This window comes from Gavialis gangeticus, unplaced genomic scaffold (assembly GCF_001723915.1).
Source record: "Gavialis gangeticus isolate Ggan-Ray unplaced genomic scaffold, GavGan_comp1, whole genome shotgun sequence".
Taxonomy (NCBI): Eukaryota; Metazoa; Chordata; order Crocodylia; family Gavialidae; genus Gavialis; species Gavialis gangeticus.
This window is the reverse complement of record NW_017729025.1, coordinates 82,824,773-82,845,772: the sequence shown is the minus strand read 5'-3', so window position 1 is coordinate 82,845,772 and position 21,000 is coordinate 82,824,773. Positions and strand designations below refer to the sequence as shown.

The window sequence follows — 21,000 nt, the reverse complement described above, 5'->3', positions numbered from 1 at the left end:
CCCCCCCCCCCCCCCCCCCGTTTATTCAAATGCCCGCATGCATTTTCACAAACAGTAAAAATAATTATTCCAACAAAAAGTGCTGTTACTGCCAGTTGAACTCAGGCTGTACTCAATGGCCACCAACATGAGACTGAGTCAGCCTGACTGACACAGTGACAGAGTGGCGCTTACTACTCCCTCCCCAAACAAAACTATGTGCATATCCAGGATTCTAAATTCTAAACTTTAATATTTCTATTGGGGCCCGCTAGTTTTTGGTTTAAATTCAAACGTGCCTTTGGGCACATAAATGTTGGGAATGCCTGACTTAGAAGAACAAACGACAAGGATTAGGGGGGAGGTTCCTCCTGGTTTCATAACACGGGAAATAATGAAGTATATGCTGTCCATAATAGGATGGTGAAAGAAAGTTCTTACAACACAATAATGTGGAAAATATCCAATAAAGCCAATATGTTCACATTTTTATTAAAAACAAAGCATGTTTAAAGCACAGTATAACAACATATTAGAAGGGAAATAATGAAAAAAGTGGGGAGGGTGACTACCGCTATTGAAACGCTCTGTTATAGCATCCCAAGAATGCTAACTTGCAAGCTAAGTAGGTACAAAATGACTAGACACGACCCAGACATTCACATAGATGACAACATGCACAATTATATAAAATATAAGAGTTAAATAGGATTCTATCACCATTAGGAGTCATCATAATAGTAATACAAAGGCTGCAACTCTACTAGGAGTTGCTTCAACCTGGGGAAGATTCTAGTTGGTGTGCAAGCTGTCACAATTGTCTATTGCAAGGTTTCTTACAAATCCCAGAGGATGGCTATTAGCTAAGACTATTGGTCACATATGATACAGCATCTCCCATTTCTAGAAGAAGCGTGCATGTTGTCACTTTGTTAGTGATGGGCTCAAAATTCTACGACTTGTACTTAAAATAGAGTTCCTGACTGCTGAGTTTGGTTTAGTACCTGAGTAATCCTCTCTCAAAATGACCAGATAGAGCCACAAGAATTTTGCATTGATTAACATCAAAACAAATTTGAACCAAACATCAATTTATTTGTCCATATTGTTTGCTAAAGATAGTCTGTGTATCCACACTCGATAATGCATTAGTTTTTCTGACTCCATTATTAGAACACAAACTGGCTTACAGTTGCATACAAAGCCACTTGAGAGCCAACAGTAAGAAGTCAGTTAAGCAAGAGGCACTGATTTCAACCAAAACTTCAATTCCTATCAACACTTGCCCCGTGAGAAATGCTGTTCAGTATATGCAATCTACCATAATTACTAAAATAGATGTCATTTTCTTATAAAGAATGGCTTTGAATGATAGTCTACATAGATAAGCAGTCTGACATTTGTTCTTACCTTACTTCCACCTTCTTCGTTTGTCTCATGAAAGTGTTGCTTCAGAGCTTTTAATAATTTATCTGCCTGGAAAGAAAATATAAAATGTGACCCAAAGGTGACACTGAGCTGTTAAAAAGGTTGCATAAGCCTAACCAGCATTTAGCCAATTCAATAAAGCACTAAAACCAACCAAGTCCATCTCCATTTAGGAAAGCATATACTTACATTTTAATTAAATACATTAATCCCATTAGCAGGGATCCAGGTTTTCCATTTCCCACAGAAAAATGTGGAATTTTCCCCTTTCCTGGAAGAAAACGTGGTTCTCTCATTTTAATGGAGAAACCTGTGGATTTTGCAGTTTTGCAGAGCTCTGCAGGTTGGCACAGTACCAGCCTCAAGGGGCTCGGAGGAAGCAGGAGGAGGGCAGTCAGGCAGGGGGCGCCATGTGCACTTAAACCAGGGGTCGGCAAAATACGGCCTGCGGGCCGGATGCAGCCTGCCAAGCACTTCCCTCCAGCCCACAGAGCCCCTTCAAAACCCACGTAATGGCAGCTGCCTCTCTAAAAGCCTCCAGGGCGGCAGCACCTCAGGCTGTTAACCTGGATTCTGGTTGCGAGGCAACCAACCCTGACCTCAGCCTGACTCAGGTGGCCTCTCCCCGCCCCTGGCTCAGGCCATGTTTGCAGCTTGACAGGGGCAGGAGGGACTGAGCCAAAACCTGTGGCACCGGTGAGGGGAAACAGGGGAAACAGTGTCTGGGCCAAATTCTGCTTTGCTGCACAGCACTGGAAAGGGCCCTGCCTTGCAGGTAAGCGGCTGCTGGGCAGGCTTTCGTCGTGCCATGCCATGCCATGCCGCTCAGGCCATGCAGGGTTAGCGCTGGGGAGGGGAAGCAGCAGCTGGGCTGCAGCTCCAGCCCAGTCAGCACCAGGGAGGAGAGGAGGCAGCAGAGCTATGTGGTGCTTGGGACAGGATGAGCCTGGCCGGAGTAGCAGGGACTCAGCTTCACTTTCCCCCTGCCTGTGCCGGTCAGTCCCAAGCCGCACATGGCTCCACCGCTGCTTCTGCTGGCTGGTGCTGACCCAGCCAGGCTCCTCCTGTCCCCAGCAGCACACATGCTGCTCTGGATAAGACAGACCCAGCCAGGTCTGCACTGGCCAGGAAAGGTGGCATGCAGCAGAAGTCGACTTCCCACGTGCTGCTGGGGAACGGGAGGAGCCTGGCCAGGTCTGCACCGGCAGGCAGAAGTGGCCATGTTTATCCTTTTGATGCATAAAGCAAGTTAAGTTATTTATATTACGGTTGAATGTTTGTCATGTTGTTTTCGGGAGCGTTAAGTTAATCACTACTCATAATTAAAATCTGTTATAGTAGATGTTTGGCAGCAATGACAGGGCTAATTACTGAACATTTTTATTTTTCTTGCAACAATTAGAAGTTGTTTTCATCTTTATGTCTTTTCATGCCTAAAGACAAAAACACAGATCTCCAGAACTTTCTGAACAGCTGTGTTAGGGTCTGTGTTAAGAACAACAGTTATGGGGGCACTGAAAGATTTTTTGGGCCAATACCAATGGATGATTATTAACAAGCCGTATCTGACAATTCCAGTCCAACTGATGATATGCAGCCCAGCAGCTTGGAGAGCAACATCAGGCTGGTAAGTCTGTTGAGGAGGGAAGGGGTGTGGGGGGACAGTGGGGGAGAGAAGATTGAGACCCCCACAGTGAGGGTGGGAGTGGGGCTGGGGCAGAGATGAGCGGCTTGTCCAGGGGCCCAGAGGTAGTTCCCACTGCTGCACGTACTCCCGGGGAAGGTATGAGGGGCACGTGCCCCCCTGGATCTGTATGTGGGGTGAGGGCGGGCTGCCGCTGCACACGGTTTCTTCCTGGTGGGAGTGGGAGGAGAGGGGCTGGGTTGGGTCTGTGCTTGAGGTGGGCGGCAGCAGTGCTGGGATGGAGGGGGGGGAGGGGCTACAGCCACCCCAAAATTCACCATAGCCCCCTCCCGTGCCGCTGCCTGCCCCAAGTGCAGCCTCAGTCCAGCCCCCCACCCCCGGAAGAGCCCAGCACTTCTCACAGTCAGAGGGGCTCAGTGACAGCAGTTATGGGAAAACTTAACTACTTTCAAACGTGAGGAGGAACTGCCACTCAGGAACCTGCATCAGCTGTTATATTAAAACCATTACATCTGCCTGCTCCTATAGTGATACAAGTTAGCTACTGTAACTAACCCAAAACTTTAAATCAGATTTTTAAAAATTTAAATCAATTTTTTATTTGATCTTATTTATTTTTAAAATGCTTTTTTAAAAAAGATAAAGATAGTTTTAACTTAAGGTATGTTAGAGCTCAAAGATATCGCCATGAAATAGAGATTATAAATTCTAACTATATACTATTCGAGATAATGTATTCATATAACTTTTTTAGAAGTTTCATAAAACCACTCTACCCAATGGAACTCAGTGCTCAGTCTAGAAGACCCCATTAAGCATCTCTGTGATGCTTAGTTTCAGTTCTCAAACTGGATTTGTTTCCAGAGATAACATCCTTATTAACACCAGTACTGTATATGGAGATGAGAGATAACAGACCTGATTACCTACCCATCAGCCCTCTTGTCTCTGCAAGTTTGTGTACACAGAGTTAAGCCCTTACCTGTCTCTAAAAGTGCAAAGTTTCAAGAAGTTAAATGACTAGAGGATATCAAACAACAAAAGAATGCACTTTTTGTAGACAGCAATGATTAAATCTAGGGTTCCTGCCCACCAATTTAAATCAAATCTACCCTGACCCAGAATGAAAAGGGTTGAAAAGCATAGCAAAGCCCTTGCAATATGTGGCTACAGAAACATACAGATATAAATTATAATGTAGCAACATAACTCAGCACCATGTGATATTGATACAGCTGTTACATTCATCTATACCCAGGGTATATAGGTCTCTTTGGGATACTAAATCTTCAAACCAAAGTTACAACTGAGAAAAAAGTAGAGCTAAATAACCAAGTTCATTCATTTGATCGGAATAAGCTTATCTTTTTAAAAATGAATGTGCAAGTGGATATCCACTGCCTGCACTTTACAGTGGAAAATTGATACATACTGATCCTTTGACTGGATGTGTAAACAACAGCCAGAAAAACTTCAGCTTACAGAAAAATAGGTAAAAATGCACCAGAGGGAACATTTACAATAGTGTATCATGTATTAGTGATACTGTTATATTTATTTTTTATGCTGCCCTTTCCAGCAAAAGCTCAGGGCAGCTTACATAGAGAGAGCAGAGTAAATTATAAGCTTACAAAAAGAGAACACAGGACATTATAAAACAGGAAAGCAATAACAGAACAAAACAACTTAAAAAGGGAACTAGAATATCAACAGAGAGCCTTTAAACACCATCTCAGCCTAGCTTTAATATGCTAAATGCGTGTCCAAATAGGAAGGTATACAGAGCTTCTGAAAGTTCCAGAGTTGCCCTCCCATGCATTTTTGACAAGCAGACCTGATATGTTAATAGCAATTGCAGGAGGTAGCAGTTTCTGACCCCGCTCTGGTCTTACTATCATCTGCTGCAAAAAGTGTCCATTGCTCGAAGAAAAAAAAAAAAATCTTTTTGGGCCAGTGATACTCAACCCTTCCAGTCTTGTAGGCAGGATGAGCAGCATGGAGCCAGCTCCCCACACCCAACCCAGCTGCAGCCTGATACTGTGGGTTGGCTCTGTGTACCCAATCTGGCATATGGGGCCATGTCATCTAGCGCACGGGTCTCCCCATGGGTCTGGAAATTGCTGGCACTAGATTTATGACCCAGATACCTTGTTCTCAGTGTACCCAAACCCTCAGACTGACTACAACTTCTTCCATTTGGTAATAGGTAAATTTTATTGATACGCAGTGATAGCAGATAAGAATAATGAAGGCAAGGCAAACTAAATAACACCCACCTCCCAGCCCCAATTCTATATCTATGAATCCTACAGCTGTCACAGAGGAAAGGTATGTCTGGCTAGTATGCAAGATTCACCCTGTGGTTCTCTTGAATGTCAGATGTCAGCAGCCTGGAGGTCAAGGGCCAAGGCCCATCTCCACCAATGGGGTGGGTGAAATGGGCTAGTGGTGTGCCCTCTGTCCATGGTGGCCTCTGGTTCCCCGCTTAGGGATCCTTTGCTGCTCTGAAATCCCTCCTTTTTATTTTTTCTCCTCCTGATGACTTCATTTCCAGCTACCGTTGATTGGTTTTCCTACGGTTGTCATACTGTCCATGTTCTGTCCTGTCAGCATATTCCTCCATTTCCCCAAACCCATCACGTGCAAACATCTTAATTTGGTCAGTTACCCATGTCTTAACTGGGGCATGCCCCAGCCTCCCAATTTGGTTCTCCCACCAAAGCTGGAAATCGCAGGACTCTGCAGCTGATCACTGTAACCTGGCTCCAGTGCAGCAAGCCTATCTTACGTTATGGGACAGTGTTCAAATCTCCCAGCCGGTTTATGTCCACTTGTCTTAGACACAGTGGGTACATCTACATGAGATGCCATAAGCCTCTAAGCTACAGCGACATAGCAAGTGTCAGTGGGCATGAACTGTGACAGCGCTGCTACTGTGTAGTAGCAACAAGCTACTGCACAGTAGGGTCAGAAATGACCTGCGCAGTGCCAGGACTGCACAGTACCAGCACAGTAACAACTGCGTGGTTGGGCACACTTGTAGATATGCCCAGTGGCTGCCTTGAAGGAAGCTTGGTCACAAAACAGGCTTTTAGAAACCAATTAACCCTTGCTGTTTCCCTGGACCATTGCTCTAATACAGTATCTACAAGCTGATTCCTAAAAGCAAACCTTTAAATATCATTCTCTAGCCATCAGAAATTTAGTGATGGCAGAGTGCTGGCAGCATTAATTGCTACAGTTCCCAGAGCCAAAGCCCCAGCAATTAATGCTGCCACCATCCCCCTGCCAAATTTCTGCATCTGTGGGGCACCCGGTGAGTCAGATTATAGCTCCTCAGGCTGTAGGTCAAGTACCACTGCTCTAGCCTAGTGGTCCTGTCACTCCTTGTCCTGGTGAATGCAAACTGAAGTAATTCAGTTTCAGATCTTACATTTTTTTTCCTAAATGCAAAGTAATGTCTTGGCTTGTGCTGTTTGTTAGTATGTGAAGCTTTCAATGCTGTTATTTGGGAACTCTGATTTTACACATCACATACCTTTTCACCTTCAGATTTGTTCTTACAAAATTTCGGATACTCTGTTATGTTCAATGTTTGAAGTTTACAGAGGGTGGACAGTACTCTATCTGGACCGGATTACATCCTTTGCATGGTAGATAGTTGATTTTTGACAAATCAGTATTCCAGGAGTCCAAGTATGTTGTCCCAGATCCCAATCAGGGTTACATTTCTTATCAGGTTAGCCCTCACCAAATTGCCAGACTGACTCTTCACACTCACATCAGTCAAACTCTTTCATATAGACTTCACAGACTTTTACTTCAGATGGGACCTTAGAAGATCATCAAGTCTGACTCGCTGCCCTGGGGTGGAAAGATATATTCCTTTGCTTACATTCTATTTAAAAATATTTTTCATGTGTTTCCTGGAATAGTACTGTGAATATTTCTGTAATATTGCTCAAACTCCGTCTCAGTGAATTCAAAACTACTAAATGCTTTAGAATCAGCTAGATTTCTTTCTGAATTATGTTCAGAGAGTCTTCCTCTTCACTGGCACACCTGGCTTGTAAGAAAGAAACAGCAGGCTCAATGCCAGTGTTTCTTAAAGGTACAGTTCTCCACAGTGTAGTTATACTCTTAGTTTTCCCAAGTAGCAAAACTGAAAACTGACAATTTTTGTAGTGTTGCTTTCTTTATATAACAGGTAATCCAGAATAGCAGTACTCGACCTTTGGGTCCTTGAGACCACGAGTGGTATAGGGCTGATCTGTGGGCTAATCAGACCCTGCGTCCCAGGATCATGCCCATACACCCAGATCTGGACTGTGCCACCTCTGCCCAGCCCCACATACAAGGATCAGGTCCCCACATCATCCTTTCATCTAGCCCCACATGCCAAGATTGCCCCCCCCATGTGTCCAGTCTAGGACATAGGGCCACAGCCCACCAGGCTCCCCATGGACCCATAAGGAGCCCCACGGGCTGGATGGCAAGGCACCAGGAACCAAATATGGCCCATGAGCTGGAGCTTGAACATCCTAATCTAGAAAATCTAATTGTCCGTTCCGAGACCACCAATTCTATGGTCCCAATTGCAAATTTGGATAACATGGGAAAAACAAAGAACTTTAGCAAGATTTAAGCCAAGGACATCAAACAGTTCCAGCCCCACAGGGATCAGGCTCACAGACCAGCCGCACACACCAGAGCCAGGAAGCAGGGTTGGTCTGGTGCAGGCACCTCATGCACTTACCTTAAGCAGCATGCAGTGTCCCTGGGCCATGGCTCACAGAGCAGATATGGGGTACTTGCTGCATGAAGTGTCCCTGTCAAACTGGCCCTGTATACTGGCTCCAGCATGTAGGGTCAGTCTGTGGTCCTGATCCAAACTGGCCCCAGATATAGTGCACAGGCCCAGTCTGGAGGGGCACTGCAAGAAGCATGTGCCACAGATTGGCCCTGTGTGCTCTGCCTGCATTCAGTCCAGCCCCACACACCACATGCAGCACATGCTGGCCCTGGTCCAGGGTTCATGCTGAAAGCAAGCCCAGCATGGGGCACATACTGCATGTGGTGCCCATTCTGGACCAGCCCTACACACTGGCTGCAGCATACAGAGATGGTCTGTAGGTCCAATCCAGACCAGACCAGAGCCAGTGCCCAGAGCCAGTCTTCTGTGGGAGCTGCACGCAACATGTACCCAAGACTGACCCCCTGTGCTACATGAGGCACTGGGGCTAGTGTGCCACATGTGGTATATGGGGATTGGCCCAAGACCCACAGACCAGATCATAGAGCTCCACAGGTCAGATTCAGCCCACTGACTAAATCTTTGACACCCCTAATTTAAACAAAGACACTTTCAGGCGTGGGAGATGGCATGAGATGGAAAGTCTGATGGTTAATTGAGATGAGGGCTACAGCTTTATAACAAACTAGCCAATTACCCATCACAAATGATGGGGTGGGGGCGGGTAAGAGTCTGGGATGGTGTCCCACCACCTAATGCCCCATGCTGCCGCTGTTCTGCCTCTTGCAGGGAGCAGGGTGAGGGCCTTGGCCCCCCACCCTCTGTCTAGTACTCTGCTGGGCTTCAGAATCATGGCGGTGCTCCCCCATGCTTGGAGCACTCTGATTGGCTGTTTCTGTCAGCCAATCACAGAGCAAATAAAGTGTTACCGACAGACAGACTTGGGCTTTTATAATATTAGAATATTTGCCATCATAGTTATATCAATAGGAGGATGATGATATGTGAAAAACATTGCTGGCAAAAGCCAGGTGCATCTCTACCCTGCCTTCTGCCCAGCTTCAGGCTAATGGGGCTAACTGCCTCTCAGAAGTCATTGGCGCAGAAGCAGTTTTTCATTGTTCATTTTCAAGATTATTCGTTTGCTGGTATATCTTATTTTCATTTGGTCAGGGAATATTCCTTTGCTAAACCCACATACTGAGAATAATACCGATCTTAGCCAAACAGCCAAGAAGCAGCCTTTGACACTATGAAACTCAGTCACAGGAGCCACATAAGCAGTCGCTGTTGACTAGAGCCCTGTAAAATAACCCCCTTAGGTAAACTGCAACAAGTACACTCCAGTTCAAAATCAGTTTCAGTGAAGAGCCAGTATAGGTATCACTGGACTCGTACGTCTGTTCTGGCAAAGCTCTAACTGTAAACCTGCTCCCAGCCAGAGACTTATTCTCAAGGGACCATAGGTTACCACCATGAGATAGCAGAACACATGGTAGACATGCACATTAACTGCTTTAAAATTGCTTCACTAATTGTTCTGTCTAATAAATAAACAGTACTTCTGAGCAGCTTTGACTCCCTGTAAACAGCACTAATCACAGATTCCCAAAAAGAGGACAGGGCAGGGTGACACCATAGAGACTAAGTGATTCAGAGGCTTTTGTAGGAGGCATGGAAAATACTTAATAAGGTGGTAGGAATAGACTGTTGGATGCCAGTTGCGTCTTCTCAAACACAGACCACATCCCCACTGGACCAAACATCATGAATTAAAACATCTGGGGTTTATTCCCCTGTTCTTCCACCATCTTATACACCATCACCAGCTTACAGTACTTACATCAGGCAGATAAGGCAATTCCTAGGCAAAAGAATGAACAGACATCTAGCCCAGAAACTTAATGAAAGCCAGTGGCCAAACACCTCAGCCTCCTCTGACACCCCATGACTGGCCTGAGGAGCTCTTCTTAAAACAGCATTTTAAATTCCCACTTGAACATAATAATTGCAGCACAAGAAGTCAGTGGCAAGCAGGACTACCCCAGCCACCATCTCAAAGGGGACTGGGGTTTCTTATCCCATTACCTGAACTGGCTGCTTACTCTGGTGTCCCTTCAGCTAGGAGTGAGCTGCCTTCTTCATCTCCAGGGAGCCAATCCATCAGCTGCCAGCTTCTCTGGCAGCCCCCCTCTCCTCACCTTTCTATTTAAATACATCTTGCTTGTGCATCATGGAATAATACCCTGAACATTTCTGTAATATTGCTCAAACTCTTCTGCCTCAGCAAACTCAAAACTACTAAATGCTTTAGATTCAGCTAGATTTCTTTCTGAATTATGTTCAGAGTCTTCCTCTTCCCTGGCACACCTGGCTTGCAGATAGAAAGTACAGTAAGAAACAACAAATCCCAATAGGCCCAATGCCAGAGCTTCTTAAAGGTACAGTTCTCCAGTTTCAGGGATACAGGCTATAGCTGTATTGGTCTCTACACTGAAAAAAGGAATTATAACTCATGGCAGAGGTGAAGTCTTTTGTTAGACCAACTAGATATTTGCAAAAATAATTCTTTACTGAAACCTGAAAGCCGACACCCTGGCTTCTGCCTATTGTTCCCACTAAATCTGCATCTTCACAGAGCTCAACGCTGCCTCAGCACAAGAGAAATTCCTTGCCCAGGAAACCAGTCCACAACCACCCTCCTTTGAAAGATGAAATGTCATCACCAGAAAGAAACATAATTCATCCTGCTTGACTCCAGACAGCACCGAGGTAGAAATGGATTGTTCCAATTTTCACCTAAACCTAATTTGCCAAAATTAAGTATTCTAGCCAGGAGATCTTGCACCACCTTCTGCTCTCCTGTGAAATACGAATTTTCATTTCTGCCCCGGAGAAACTTTACAACCGTTTCCCTCTCCTATGTGAATAAAGACAGATCCTTGCAAATATCTAATAAAAGAGACCGCCTCTGCCACGAGTTCCGACCCCAGTTCGCCGTGTAGTTGCACCCTTAGCTTTCCTGCCGCCGCACCAGAGGGAGCCGCCTCTCGGGACTCGGCTCGAGGTGGCCCCGGGCTCCCGCTGCAAGGCACCGCCAGGGCGTGAAGACCGCAGCGCCCACCGGGGGCTGAGCACTGGGACCAGGCTCGATGCGGGACCGGGGGCAGCCCAGCCCCGTGCTGCCACCGCCCCGGCGCCTGCGAGGCAGGGACACCTCCCAGCTCCCCTCCCGGGGCCCCGCTCCCACCTTGAGGTTAGCGCGGAGCCCGGCAACCTTAGCCACCTGCTGCAGCTCGCAATACTTGAGCGACTCCAGCGGGCGCAGGGACAGCAGCTCCATAATGGCGGCGAGCCGGTCCGGGCCGCACTGAATAATCCCTGCGCCTTGTGTCAACCGTCCGCTTTGAATCTGGCGTTCAACCGGCCGTGCCCCGCCCCCCGTTCGAACTGGCGCTGTCCGGCCCTCCCATTGGCCGAGCTGTCACGAGAGGCGGGTGCCTCTGGCACCGCGCCAGCCAATGGGGCTCCGGCGGCGCGGGTTTGTTTTTTTTCGAACGGCCTGGACTGAAATCCCCGCCCAGCGTCACATCCTCGCGATATGATTGGACGGCAGGATGACGATATTAGAGGAGGACTCCCTGAGCCAAGCGGCGAGGACGTGGGGAGACAGTAGGAGAGAGAGAGAGAGGGAGGGGTGAGGAGAGAGATTGAGGTGCGTGGCCACCAATGGGAGCGCAGGGCTGGGAGGCAGGCACCCAATCGAGGGAGGGGAGATGCATTCGAGCGCGCGGCAGGAGCCGGCTGCGAGAAGATGGCGGTGCGGCGGCGACTGCAGCAGTTCTTCCAGGACCCTGAGATCGACGGCGCCATCATGGTGGAGCGGCCGGCGGCGGCCCCCGCGGACAGTGCGCGGCAAGCGGCGGCGGAGGCGAACACCGGGGCGGCGGCGCTGCGGCGGCGCCGGCTGCGGCCTCAGGACTGCGCCGTGTTCCAGTGCCGGGGCTGCCACGCCGTGCTGAGCGACTCGCTGCACCTGTGCGCGCAGGAGGAGAGGCGCCTCCACGTACTCGCCTGCTTCAGTGAGTGCTGGCGGGGCGGGGGCCCGGGCCCGGCCTGGAACTCATCGCCTGCCTCCCAGCGAAGCCCGGACTGTCCGGGGCACTGGGGCTGTGCTCGCGGTGGGGGCGCCGGGTTGAGCGCTCCGGGACAACGACACTGCCTCTGGGATCTCGCGGGCAGGCGGGCGCACCCGGCCTTGGGCCCGCTGTCGGGCTAGTGCTAGTTGTGCCCTGCTAGTTGAGTCTGTGGTCTTAGCTTTCCTATGCACCCTTCCCAGGCAGGCGCAGCTCCACTTCTCATTTCACCATCTCAAAGTCTGTCTCAGCTGCCCAGTGATTTATGCAGTGCAGTTATACAACAGCTGTGGGGGCTGGAAAGTCCTGCACATCTTTATCCTGGTCCAGGTTGCCTTGTATGTCCATGTCCTTTAGGCGTGGGGCACTTTTTTGCTCTGTTTCTTTAAAAACGGAGCTATCCAACTTCTCGATGCCATGGATTTTGTTGGCAAACAAGCCCCACTGGCCCCAGGAGGCTATTGGCTGCCTGGTATGGCTGCTCCCTGGGTGAGGATGTCAACCACTGGCTACTGTATTAAAAAAAGGTGATCACATCTGGAAGTGGCTCCAGCTGCTGTGCTATGTGTTGAACGCAATGCTGACAGCGTGTGAGAGGCATGCTTGGCCTGTCTGCTGGATTCACAAATTAGGTATCCCCAGTGGCTGTAGGCTTATGTTGGGTACCAGACTGGCACTTCTAGCATTGTGTAGTAGTAGACTTTTGGGCACCTCAGTAGGTGTGGAGAGGTTTTGTGGACTCTGCTCTTAGGCCTGGGCTTTTGAAGTGCATCTGAAGTCTTCTTGGATCTGGCCATAACTTTCTCCTAAATCAACAGATGTTAGAAACGTGGACATGGATCAGTATGTTTGCATTAAAACAAAGATTAAACAAATGTAAATCCTCCCAAGCCTAAATACAGGAAGTCCAGAACTCGGTTGTCTTAAGGGGAAATGGAAATTTTAATGAATGATTTGTGGTATATGACTCTGGATCTGTCTTTCTCAGAAGTTACAGAAGATGTTGTTCTAGAAGATTCATTAAGAGTTGGTATTGACGGGTCCCTCCTAGGATGGTAGGTATTTCAAATATTGTTTCTGGGTTTTGATACCAGTTTTCTGTTTGAAATGGTGACCAAGTAGAGCAGGTGGGGGTTATTGTGGTGCCTTTGACTTCAAACAAGTCATTTGGAGAAACGTTTCTAAAATCTCTAGCTTACTCTTGGACGGGCTCACAAAACTGACAAATACTTAGTTTGGTTTTGGACCTGCCTACTGTAGTCTCTTACTGAAAAAAGCTTTTGCAAATTTATAGCGTATGTTCCATTCCTTTCTTCCCCTTTCACATCCATCTAGACATTTGCTGTATTTGAGGTAGGGAGAACATTTGAACAATTCTAATATAATAAAAGCCTTTGTCTGTCTGTCTGTCTGTCTGTCTGTCTGTCTGTCTGTCACACTCCAGGCACGAGAGGGCATGCATCAATTGGCTGCAAGGGCCTGGAGGGTTACAGACAGGGAGCAAGGGAGCCGCCACACTGCTGTGGGCAACAACAGCCCGCAGGGGGTAGGTGGCAGGGAAGACGGTGGGGGGGAGGTTTCCAGTGGCAGCCCCCACACCCCCTCCGCTGCTGCCGCCACTGCCCAGCCCCAACAACAGCCAGCAGAAGGGGGAGGGGGAGAGGAGCGTGCACTGGGTGCCTGGGGCTGGACGTGGGGGTGCGTATGGAGGAGGAGCAGCAGCACCACAGGGCGCTGCATGGTAGTGCGCTGTCCCCACCTGCCTGCCCCCCGTCATTCATGACGGCCAATTTGCTAGTTGAAAAAAAAAACAGCCTCCCCCCCCCCCCCCCCCACGTCTGAGACCCAGAATTCCTTGCCCGCATTGTCACCATGGGGGGGGGGTGTGATGGGGAGAGGGAGACAGAGTATGTTTTGGTTCTGATATCTTTCCATGCTGAAAGTGAAAAACTATTTATGAATAAATTGGTATAAGCAAGTCTCTAGACCAGGGGTCAGCCCCCCCCAGCACGTGTGCCGAGCATGGCACGAGGCCATTTTGCTCAGAACGCCACATCAGCTCTGTACTGGTGTGTACACCCATGTGTCGGAGTGAGTGGTGGGGTGGGACCTGAGGCAGCGGAGCCTGGGTCTCTTCCCTGCTTCCAGCACAGAGGTGATAGAAGGGGTCCAGAGCCCACTGCAGCTGTTTGCAGCCATCCTGGCCTCTGGGCAGCTGCACTGGGCAGGCTGCAAACAGCTGTGCCAAGGCTCCACAGCTCCGGCATCAACTCCGTGCTGGCGGCGACTGCATGGGCACCTCGGGGCGGGCTGTGCTGCCTCACTGTCTGCTCTAAGGTGTGCATGCACTCACCGCCAGCATGGAGCTGTGGACCCCAGCACAGCTGTTTGCAGCTGCACAGGGTAGCAGGGCTGGGGGGCAGGGGCTTTGGCTGGGGGGCACAGGGTAGCAGGGCTGAGGGCAAGGGCTTTGGGGGGGACACAAAGCTAGGGGGCAGGGGCTTTGGGTGGGGGGGGCAAGGGGCAGAAACAGGGCATCCTGCCATGTACCCCTTGCCCTCACTTATCTTTTCTGGCATGCCAGCACTCCGGCACCTTGCAAGGCAGGCATTGTGGTATTTTTCAGCGCTCCAGCCAAAAAATGTTGCCTACCCCTACTCTAGACTATTAGTTCTCCGCCTTTTTAGACTCAAGGCAGCCCTCCATGACTGTTACGAATTTAGTAGTACCCCACTTCAAAACTAATTTATCACAGTTCTTACTTTCCTTGCAGAGGGGATGGCAGTGGGAATGGAGGTAGTGTCTTGGCCAGGGAGGGAGAAGTCAGGGTACATTTTCACCTTGTAGACCAGAGAGGGAGAGCCTGAGCCATGGGACCCTGGTTGAAAATCATTATTCTAGACAGCAGTGTTCCTGCACTACCAGTTCTGGAGTGAAAGGAAGGAAATAATTTCAAGTTATTCAAAGCTCTGCAGAAAGGGAGATGGTTGGCAAAGGCCTACATGTTCTATATACTTTTTTTATTAGATTTTATGGGGTAAGAAATTGAGCTCGACTTGGATTGCTGCTTTTAAAGATGGGTGGCATACATTTCTGTTGTCTACAAGCTTGGAGAGACTGCATAGGTTAAGTATGATATTTAATTCATATTTGGACAGCTTTTTTAAATGACAAGGACTAAGAAAAGTTGTATTCTGCAAAAGATGAGGGTGCTATTATAAGAAAGTTTCCTACCCAACATGAGAGAGTTGTTTTTCTGTTCGCTTGTTTTTTCTTAAGATACCTTGCACTGTTTTGCTGATACCCCTCAAGTCACATGTTTAATAACATTCTCTAAATTAGTTTTTTGGCAATGAATGTGTGTTTTGAAGTGGGAGGAAATGCACAGAATATTTAGCTAATTGGTTCAATTCATTTTTTTTACATGCTTTAATTTTCTCCTTATGTGTGGGCCTGTCTCTTCTCTTCATTTTAAGTCTTGTGAATAATCCAGAGGAAAATGAATTTAGTCAATGTATTTCACTTAGGCATACACCAATAGATTTTGGGGGCTGATATCATTAGCCAGTTTTTAAGGAGGTATATTGACCGGTACTGATCCAATTTCTGATAAAGCTGCATCCAGCTGGTAAATCTGTTGTGGTAGAAGGGAGGGAAGGGGCATGAAGCAGGGGATCAAATCAATGCCCCCTGTGGTGAGGGAGGGAGTAGGGGCAGGAGAGATGCTGCCCGGCAGGGTGGGGCATGGAATGGAGCCACAGTTCATCGGGGAGGGGGGGTGTGGCTCCCACTTGCATGCACCACAGGAGGTCATGGGGAGATGGGACGTGCCCCCAGATCTATGTAGGGTATTGTGGGCAGGCTGGGGCTGCGCTGGACTCTTCTTGGCAGGGGCTGGGCTCAGGGTGGGCAGCAGCAGCAGTTGGGGGGGGCTGCAGCCACCCTATATTTTACCATGGCGCCCCCTAGCAGTGCCGCTGCCTCCTGCCCGACTCAGCCCCAGCTCTTCCCAGTACATGGGTGGAGGCAGGGGTTGAGCCAGGGCTGCGCTGGGCAGGAGGCAGTGGCACTGCTAGGGGACGCTATGCCATAGTGTTTCAGGGGACTGTGGCAAAATTTGGGGTGGCTGCAGCCCCCCACCATAGCCCTCTTCCTAGCACCACTGCTGCCCAGCCCCTGCTGAAAAGAGCCTGGCACAGCCCCAGTTGCAGCCCACTGCCCCACCTGCAAAGATCTGGGGGGCACACACTCTTCCCCCCACAGCTCCAACCCCCGCCCTGCCTCGGCTGGGCATTGCTTCCCCCTACCTCTGCCCCACTCCCGCCGTCACCATGGGGAGTGTTGATCGGCATCCCCAACACCCCTTCCCTCCCCCTTCCCTTTCCACCACAACAGACTTATCAGCTGCACACAGATCTCCAAGCTGCTGAGCTGTGCTCCTCCCTGCCTGTGTGCTGCGCACACGCATGGGCATTTATTGGCCAGATTATCAGCCACGTTGGTATGATTTCCGATGCAGCCAATTCTAATACTGTAAAAGCCGTAGTCTGTCTGTAACACTTCATTCACAGATGTGCGGGGGGGGGCATGGGCCCAGAGAGTGGCAGCACCATGGGGCGCTGGGTCATGCCGCTCCCTCCCGCCAAAGGTGGCAGTGATGGAGGGAATGGCATTGGGGGTGGGGGAGGGCAGGGCTAGCAGTGCTGCTCGCCCCCACCCCCACCGAGGCAGCAGGGGGCCAAGGGGGGAGAAATGGGCCTGGACTTGATGCAGTATGAGGGGTAAGGGGGAGCAGGGGGAACAGTGCCACACAAGAAGCGGGGGTGGGGCTAGACACACTCGGTCCCTGCCCCCCTCCCCCTCCAAGAACGGGGCAGCTGTGGGGAGGATTGGAGCGGGCCCAGGCCAGACATAGTGGTGGAGAGAAGCGAGGAGCAGGCCTGGACCCAACCCAGTGGTGAGGGGAGGAGACGAGTGGGCCTAGGCTGGATGCAGTGGGGGGAGGGGAGGAGCAGGCCAGACATGGCAGAGAGGGGGAGAATGGGCATGGATCCCAAGCGGCGGGGAGAAGGTGGGGGACGGACATGGGGCTTCATCCCCGCCTGTCATTCTTGATGGGCAATTTGCTAGTTTTCTTTTATCGTTGCCAATCTGATATCAGACCAATGTATCGGTGCGCCTCTAACTTCAGTTTGGTATTCTGAAATTACTATTGTTTTAAAGGCTGGGTGTAATATTCTCATTTTAATCTTAATTGCAGGTTCCAAAATTTTTGAGTGGGGACTGCACTTACAATAGTGATGATTTTGTTGGATTAGATGTTATGTTTTTGAGGATCCATAGCCTTTGTGACCATTTCACTGATTGCATGCATGCCAAAGTAATATTACATGATTTGTTTAGCTGTCATAATCTAGTTCAGGATCCAGTGTCTTGCAACTAGCAAGCAATGCCCTTGCTAGCTTTGGAAATCTCTTATCCTAGTAAAACTTTTTCTTTTTTATCCTCTCTCCTTTCAGCACTTACAATGCGTTGTATTGTCGTTCATGTGGAGTCATCCTGGGCTTCAATCTTTATTCTAGCTCCAGTGACCTGGCTTATCTGCGAGGCTTCTTTTGTCTCTTCAAAGACTGCATCCTCTGGTTAGTGCACTCCAGTCTCACAGTTAATGGCTTTAACTCCCCCAAGTTTATTTTTAATTTCACATTAATTTGGAAGGGGGCAAGGGTAAATAATGCAAGTAAGCTACAGCAAACTGAGGCCACTTTTCTCCTGAGTGAAAGCATCCACACTGGGGGACAACAACATGCTTTTGTAATTTCTGCTCTTTGACCTCTTTCTTTTGACTTGTTTTTCAGTTACTACTTAACAACTAAAACCACAATAGATGGCTCGGAGATGACCTTTCCTGCTTTGAACCTAAAGAAAAAACTGTCAAAAGTAAAGTTTCTTCATGATTTTGTATACAAAGTGGGGATGAAATGCAAGCTGCATGCAATTATTTGAAGCAGTACTGAAAAATATGTTATACTGGAGACTGGTTTTTTGTGAACTAGTTCAGGGGTTCCTTCTGGCCCCTCAGGTTGGATCTGTGGAGTCACTGCCTAGATCCCACTTTGCCCTATCCAGCAGACAGTGCCATGCTATCCAGCCCACAGAGCTCCTCATAGGCTCCTGCCAAGGGATGTTGTCCAGGCCGCAGCAGGTCCCTTCACCCAGGTACAGGGGGCAGCCCAGGCCTTGGTGCATGCAGCTGGTCCCGCTGCTCCTAGGTGCACTGCAGGGCTGAGGCAGTGCAATGGCCAGACTTACTTCCTGGCAGTGGAAACTCCTTCCAGCTGTTGCTGCCAGTTTCTGCTGCCACTACCAAAACCATCCCAACTACCCAAGTACCCCAGTTCATGTGCCCTGTGTGCCCACCGCTGGGGGTGAGGGGCAGAGCGGGCAGGCAGGGTCTCCATGGAAACCAGCTTAGGACCTGTGTAGGCAGGCTGGGCAGATGGGATGGGGCTGGAAGCAGGACAGGCAGCCAGGGATTGGGATTGCAGAGCAGTGACAGTACATGGCCAGGGCCTGGGGCAGAGCCACAACCCAGTGCCCACATGTCCTTCTGGATGCTAGTTCTTGAAGCAGGGTGTGCAGGGAGCAGATCGCAGCTCTGCCCTGGGCTCTGGCCCTGCGCTATTATTGCCCCATGATCCCAATCCCCAGCCCCTGCTCCCCACCCACTTGCAGCCCCGTCCCGTTCACCCTGCCTACATGGATTCTAGCCAGTCTCCATAGAGACCCTGGGATCACAGAGCAGTGACAATGAGGGGCTGGGGCCAAGGCAGAGCTGTGGTCTGCTCCCTGCATGCCCCTGCCTGCAGAAATGGCACCTGTCACAGGGATGTGGGGGGAGAAGATCTGAGCTCTGCCCCAGCCCCACACTGTCACTGTCCCATGATCCTGGCCCCACAGACCCACCCACTCCTGGATGCTGCTTCCCACCTGCTCATGGCCCCAATCCCATCCACCCAACTGAGTGCAGGGGCCATGTAGGGAGCTATGATGAACTGTTATAGACGGGGGCGGGGGGCAGGGTGCTGACCTGGCCCACAACAGCTCACTGAAACTCCCCAAGTGGCCCTCTGGCCAAAATGCTTGCCCACCCCTGTTCTAGATGCCTGACTTGCCTAGGGGAGAGATGTCCTTGATTCATTGCTCTGTGTAAAAATTTTCCTTTGTATATTTTTTAGAAAGTGAGGAAGACAAGGCTTAAGTTCATTTCTATGCCTTCAGTACCCCAGAGCTGAAATACCACTCTGACCTTCTGAGTTACCTTTCAGTAAATTTCTTCTCCTCCCCTTTCTTTCCTTTTTCAGGGGGGAGAGGGAGGAGTGACATGAATTTTCTACTGTAGTCTCTCCTTTCCTAAATCAACACTGACTATTCCTTTCAGTTAAGAGCTTATTGATCCCTAGCCATATTCATAGCAGATTTGACCTTAGTGGTACAATGAGAGAGAGTGGCTCCAGGGGTATAGGTACTTACCATATCTGAACGGCAGCAATTTATGGCAATGAACCATGTGGCAATACATACAGTACTGAAGGGTAGGAAGTGATTCATCAACCATTGTCACTCAGATGCTAATCCGCTGTGGTCACATTGCTTCTGGGTTAGGAGGCAGCCTTTTTGCGGCAGCACAGTATGCATGAAGATGCTGCTGCTGGGGATGGTAAATTTCCTATGTAGCTGGGGTGACGATGGCATGAATATGCCACTGTTCTCTCTTGGTGGGCCATCCATACATGATCCTTCAAAGAACCATCATGTTTGTCTTTTAAGTTTTTTGCCCAAGGTAGTTTCAGACTTTTTGTATAAAATGAGTTTGACTCCTTGTTTCCTCTCCCCTGCTTCCCTTCCAAATACTCTGACTTGGATGAAAAAAACCTTTCCATCACATCTAATGTGAGTACCGTTTTATGTGTAGTACACTAGTGCATCTCCTGAAAGGGTGAGAAGACAACTTGTTTCCATCCAGAGATTGTCAAGGGGGTTCTCAGACTGTATAAGAGCTTGCTATGAATTTAACTAAAAAGGATTTTCTCAGTTATATTAGGCCACAGTCATCTTTGGCTTTCTGCTTATAATACAGCATTTTCCACATTTCCAGTGTGGGTGCTGTCCCTACACTTAACATTAGCTACTCCGTAGTTCAGGCTCAGACGGGGTGTCATTTTTTGCAAAGTTGGAGTCACTAGTTTAGGATGTCTCTTGCTATTTTCAGGCCATCTGCTAGTTGGTTGTTAGTTACCAAGAGTGGAATCCCTGTGGACAAGACATCTTGAAGAATCACAGCTAGTGTAAGGTTATTTTTCTCCCTTTTAATAATACTCACCTCTTCTTTTTCCATAGCTGAAGGAACAACTTGTGATTATCCATGTACGCCTAGAAATCCTGATAAGGAGACTAGAAGAACTGAATTGGCAGAACATGGCAGACAAGCAGGGATGCTCATCAAGGACAGCTTGCTTAAAGCCAGAGCGTGCGCGAATCAAGTCAAACAATTAATGCCATTTTACCGGACTGCTGGAGCCATTTGTGTACTAGTGCATGGTTATTTCATTGTAATGAAGAAAACAGTCTGAAATATGCCTGTGAATGTCAGGGAAAACTATCGTGTTACTTAGTCCCTGTGCAGAAAGAACTGATTCACTGGATCTTGCGCAGTGAGAAACTCATGGACTTGTGTCCATGTAGAACTTCAAGCTTTTGAAATACTACAGTTGATACTGTGGTTCTTCCTGAGTCTTAGCCACATCACAGAAAACAGCCTTTGAAAGCTGACTTTAGGGTCTTGAGACTGTTTGTTAGTTTAAAACATGAACAGCTGGTCCTATTCAAGATCTGCTGTTATAAAATGTATTTTGACAGGTGCCTAAAATTCTATACCACCTCTTCATGTAGATAAATAGCTCATAACAGTTGGGTGTTGGTCTAGATATTTCCTTGATAGTCTTGAATGGGTTCTGCTTCTCTTAAAGCACCTAAAATTTCATCAGACAGGGAAGGAG

General features: G+C 48.8%; 2 protein-coding genes across 2 annotated transcripts in view; one reads left to right on the top strand and one right to left on the bottom strand.

Moving 5' to 3' along the window:
* The window catches only part of NUSAP1 (nucleolar and spindle associated protein 1), a 38,124-nt gene extending 26,831 nt beyond the window's left edge, over window positions 1-11,293 (bottom strand). The window contains 3 exon segments of the mRNA XM_019519931.1: window positions 1,390-1,455; window positions 11,056-11,235; window positions 11,237-11,293. Of these exon segments, the coding sequence (XP_019375476.1) occupies window positions 1,390-1,455; window positions 11,056-11,235; window positions 11,237-11,278 (288 nt within the window). The 5' untranslated portion in view covers window positions 11,279-11,293.
* Window positions 11,294-11,505: 212 nt separating this feature from the next.
* OIP5 (Opa interacting protein 5) lies at window positions 11,506-20,910 on the top strand. The gene is made up of 5 exons (XM_019519039.1): window positions 11,506-11,887; window positions 12,930-12,996; window positions 17,461-17,583; window positions 17,800-17,881; window positions 20,342-20,910. The coding sequence occupies exons 1-5, from the start codon at window positions 11,620-11,622 to the stop codon at window positions 20,495-20,497; spliced, it is 696 nt and encodes a 231-aa protein (XP_019374584.1). The 5' UTR covers window positions 11,506-11,619; the 3' UTR covers window positions 20,498-20,910.
* Window positions 20,911-21,000: the final 90 nt, after the last annotated feature.

Bases quoted from the DNA above. Each gene is read 5' to 3' on its own strand.
- OIP5 (XM_019519039.1), top strand. From the start codon at position 11,620: ATGGCGGTGCGGCGGCGACTGCAGCAGTTCTTCCAGGACCCTGAGATC. The intron at 17,584-17,799 runs GTTAGTGCACTC...CTTGTTTTTCAG, and splicing joins TTCAAAGACTGCATCCTCTG to TTACTACTTAACAACTAAAA. The intron at 17,882-20,341 runs GTAAAGTTTCTT...CTTTTTCCATAG, and splicing joins TAAAGAAAAAACTGTCAAAA to CTGAAGGAACAACTTGTGAT.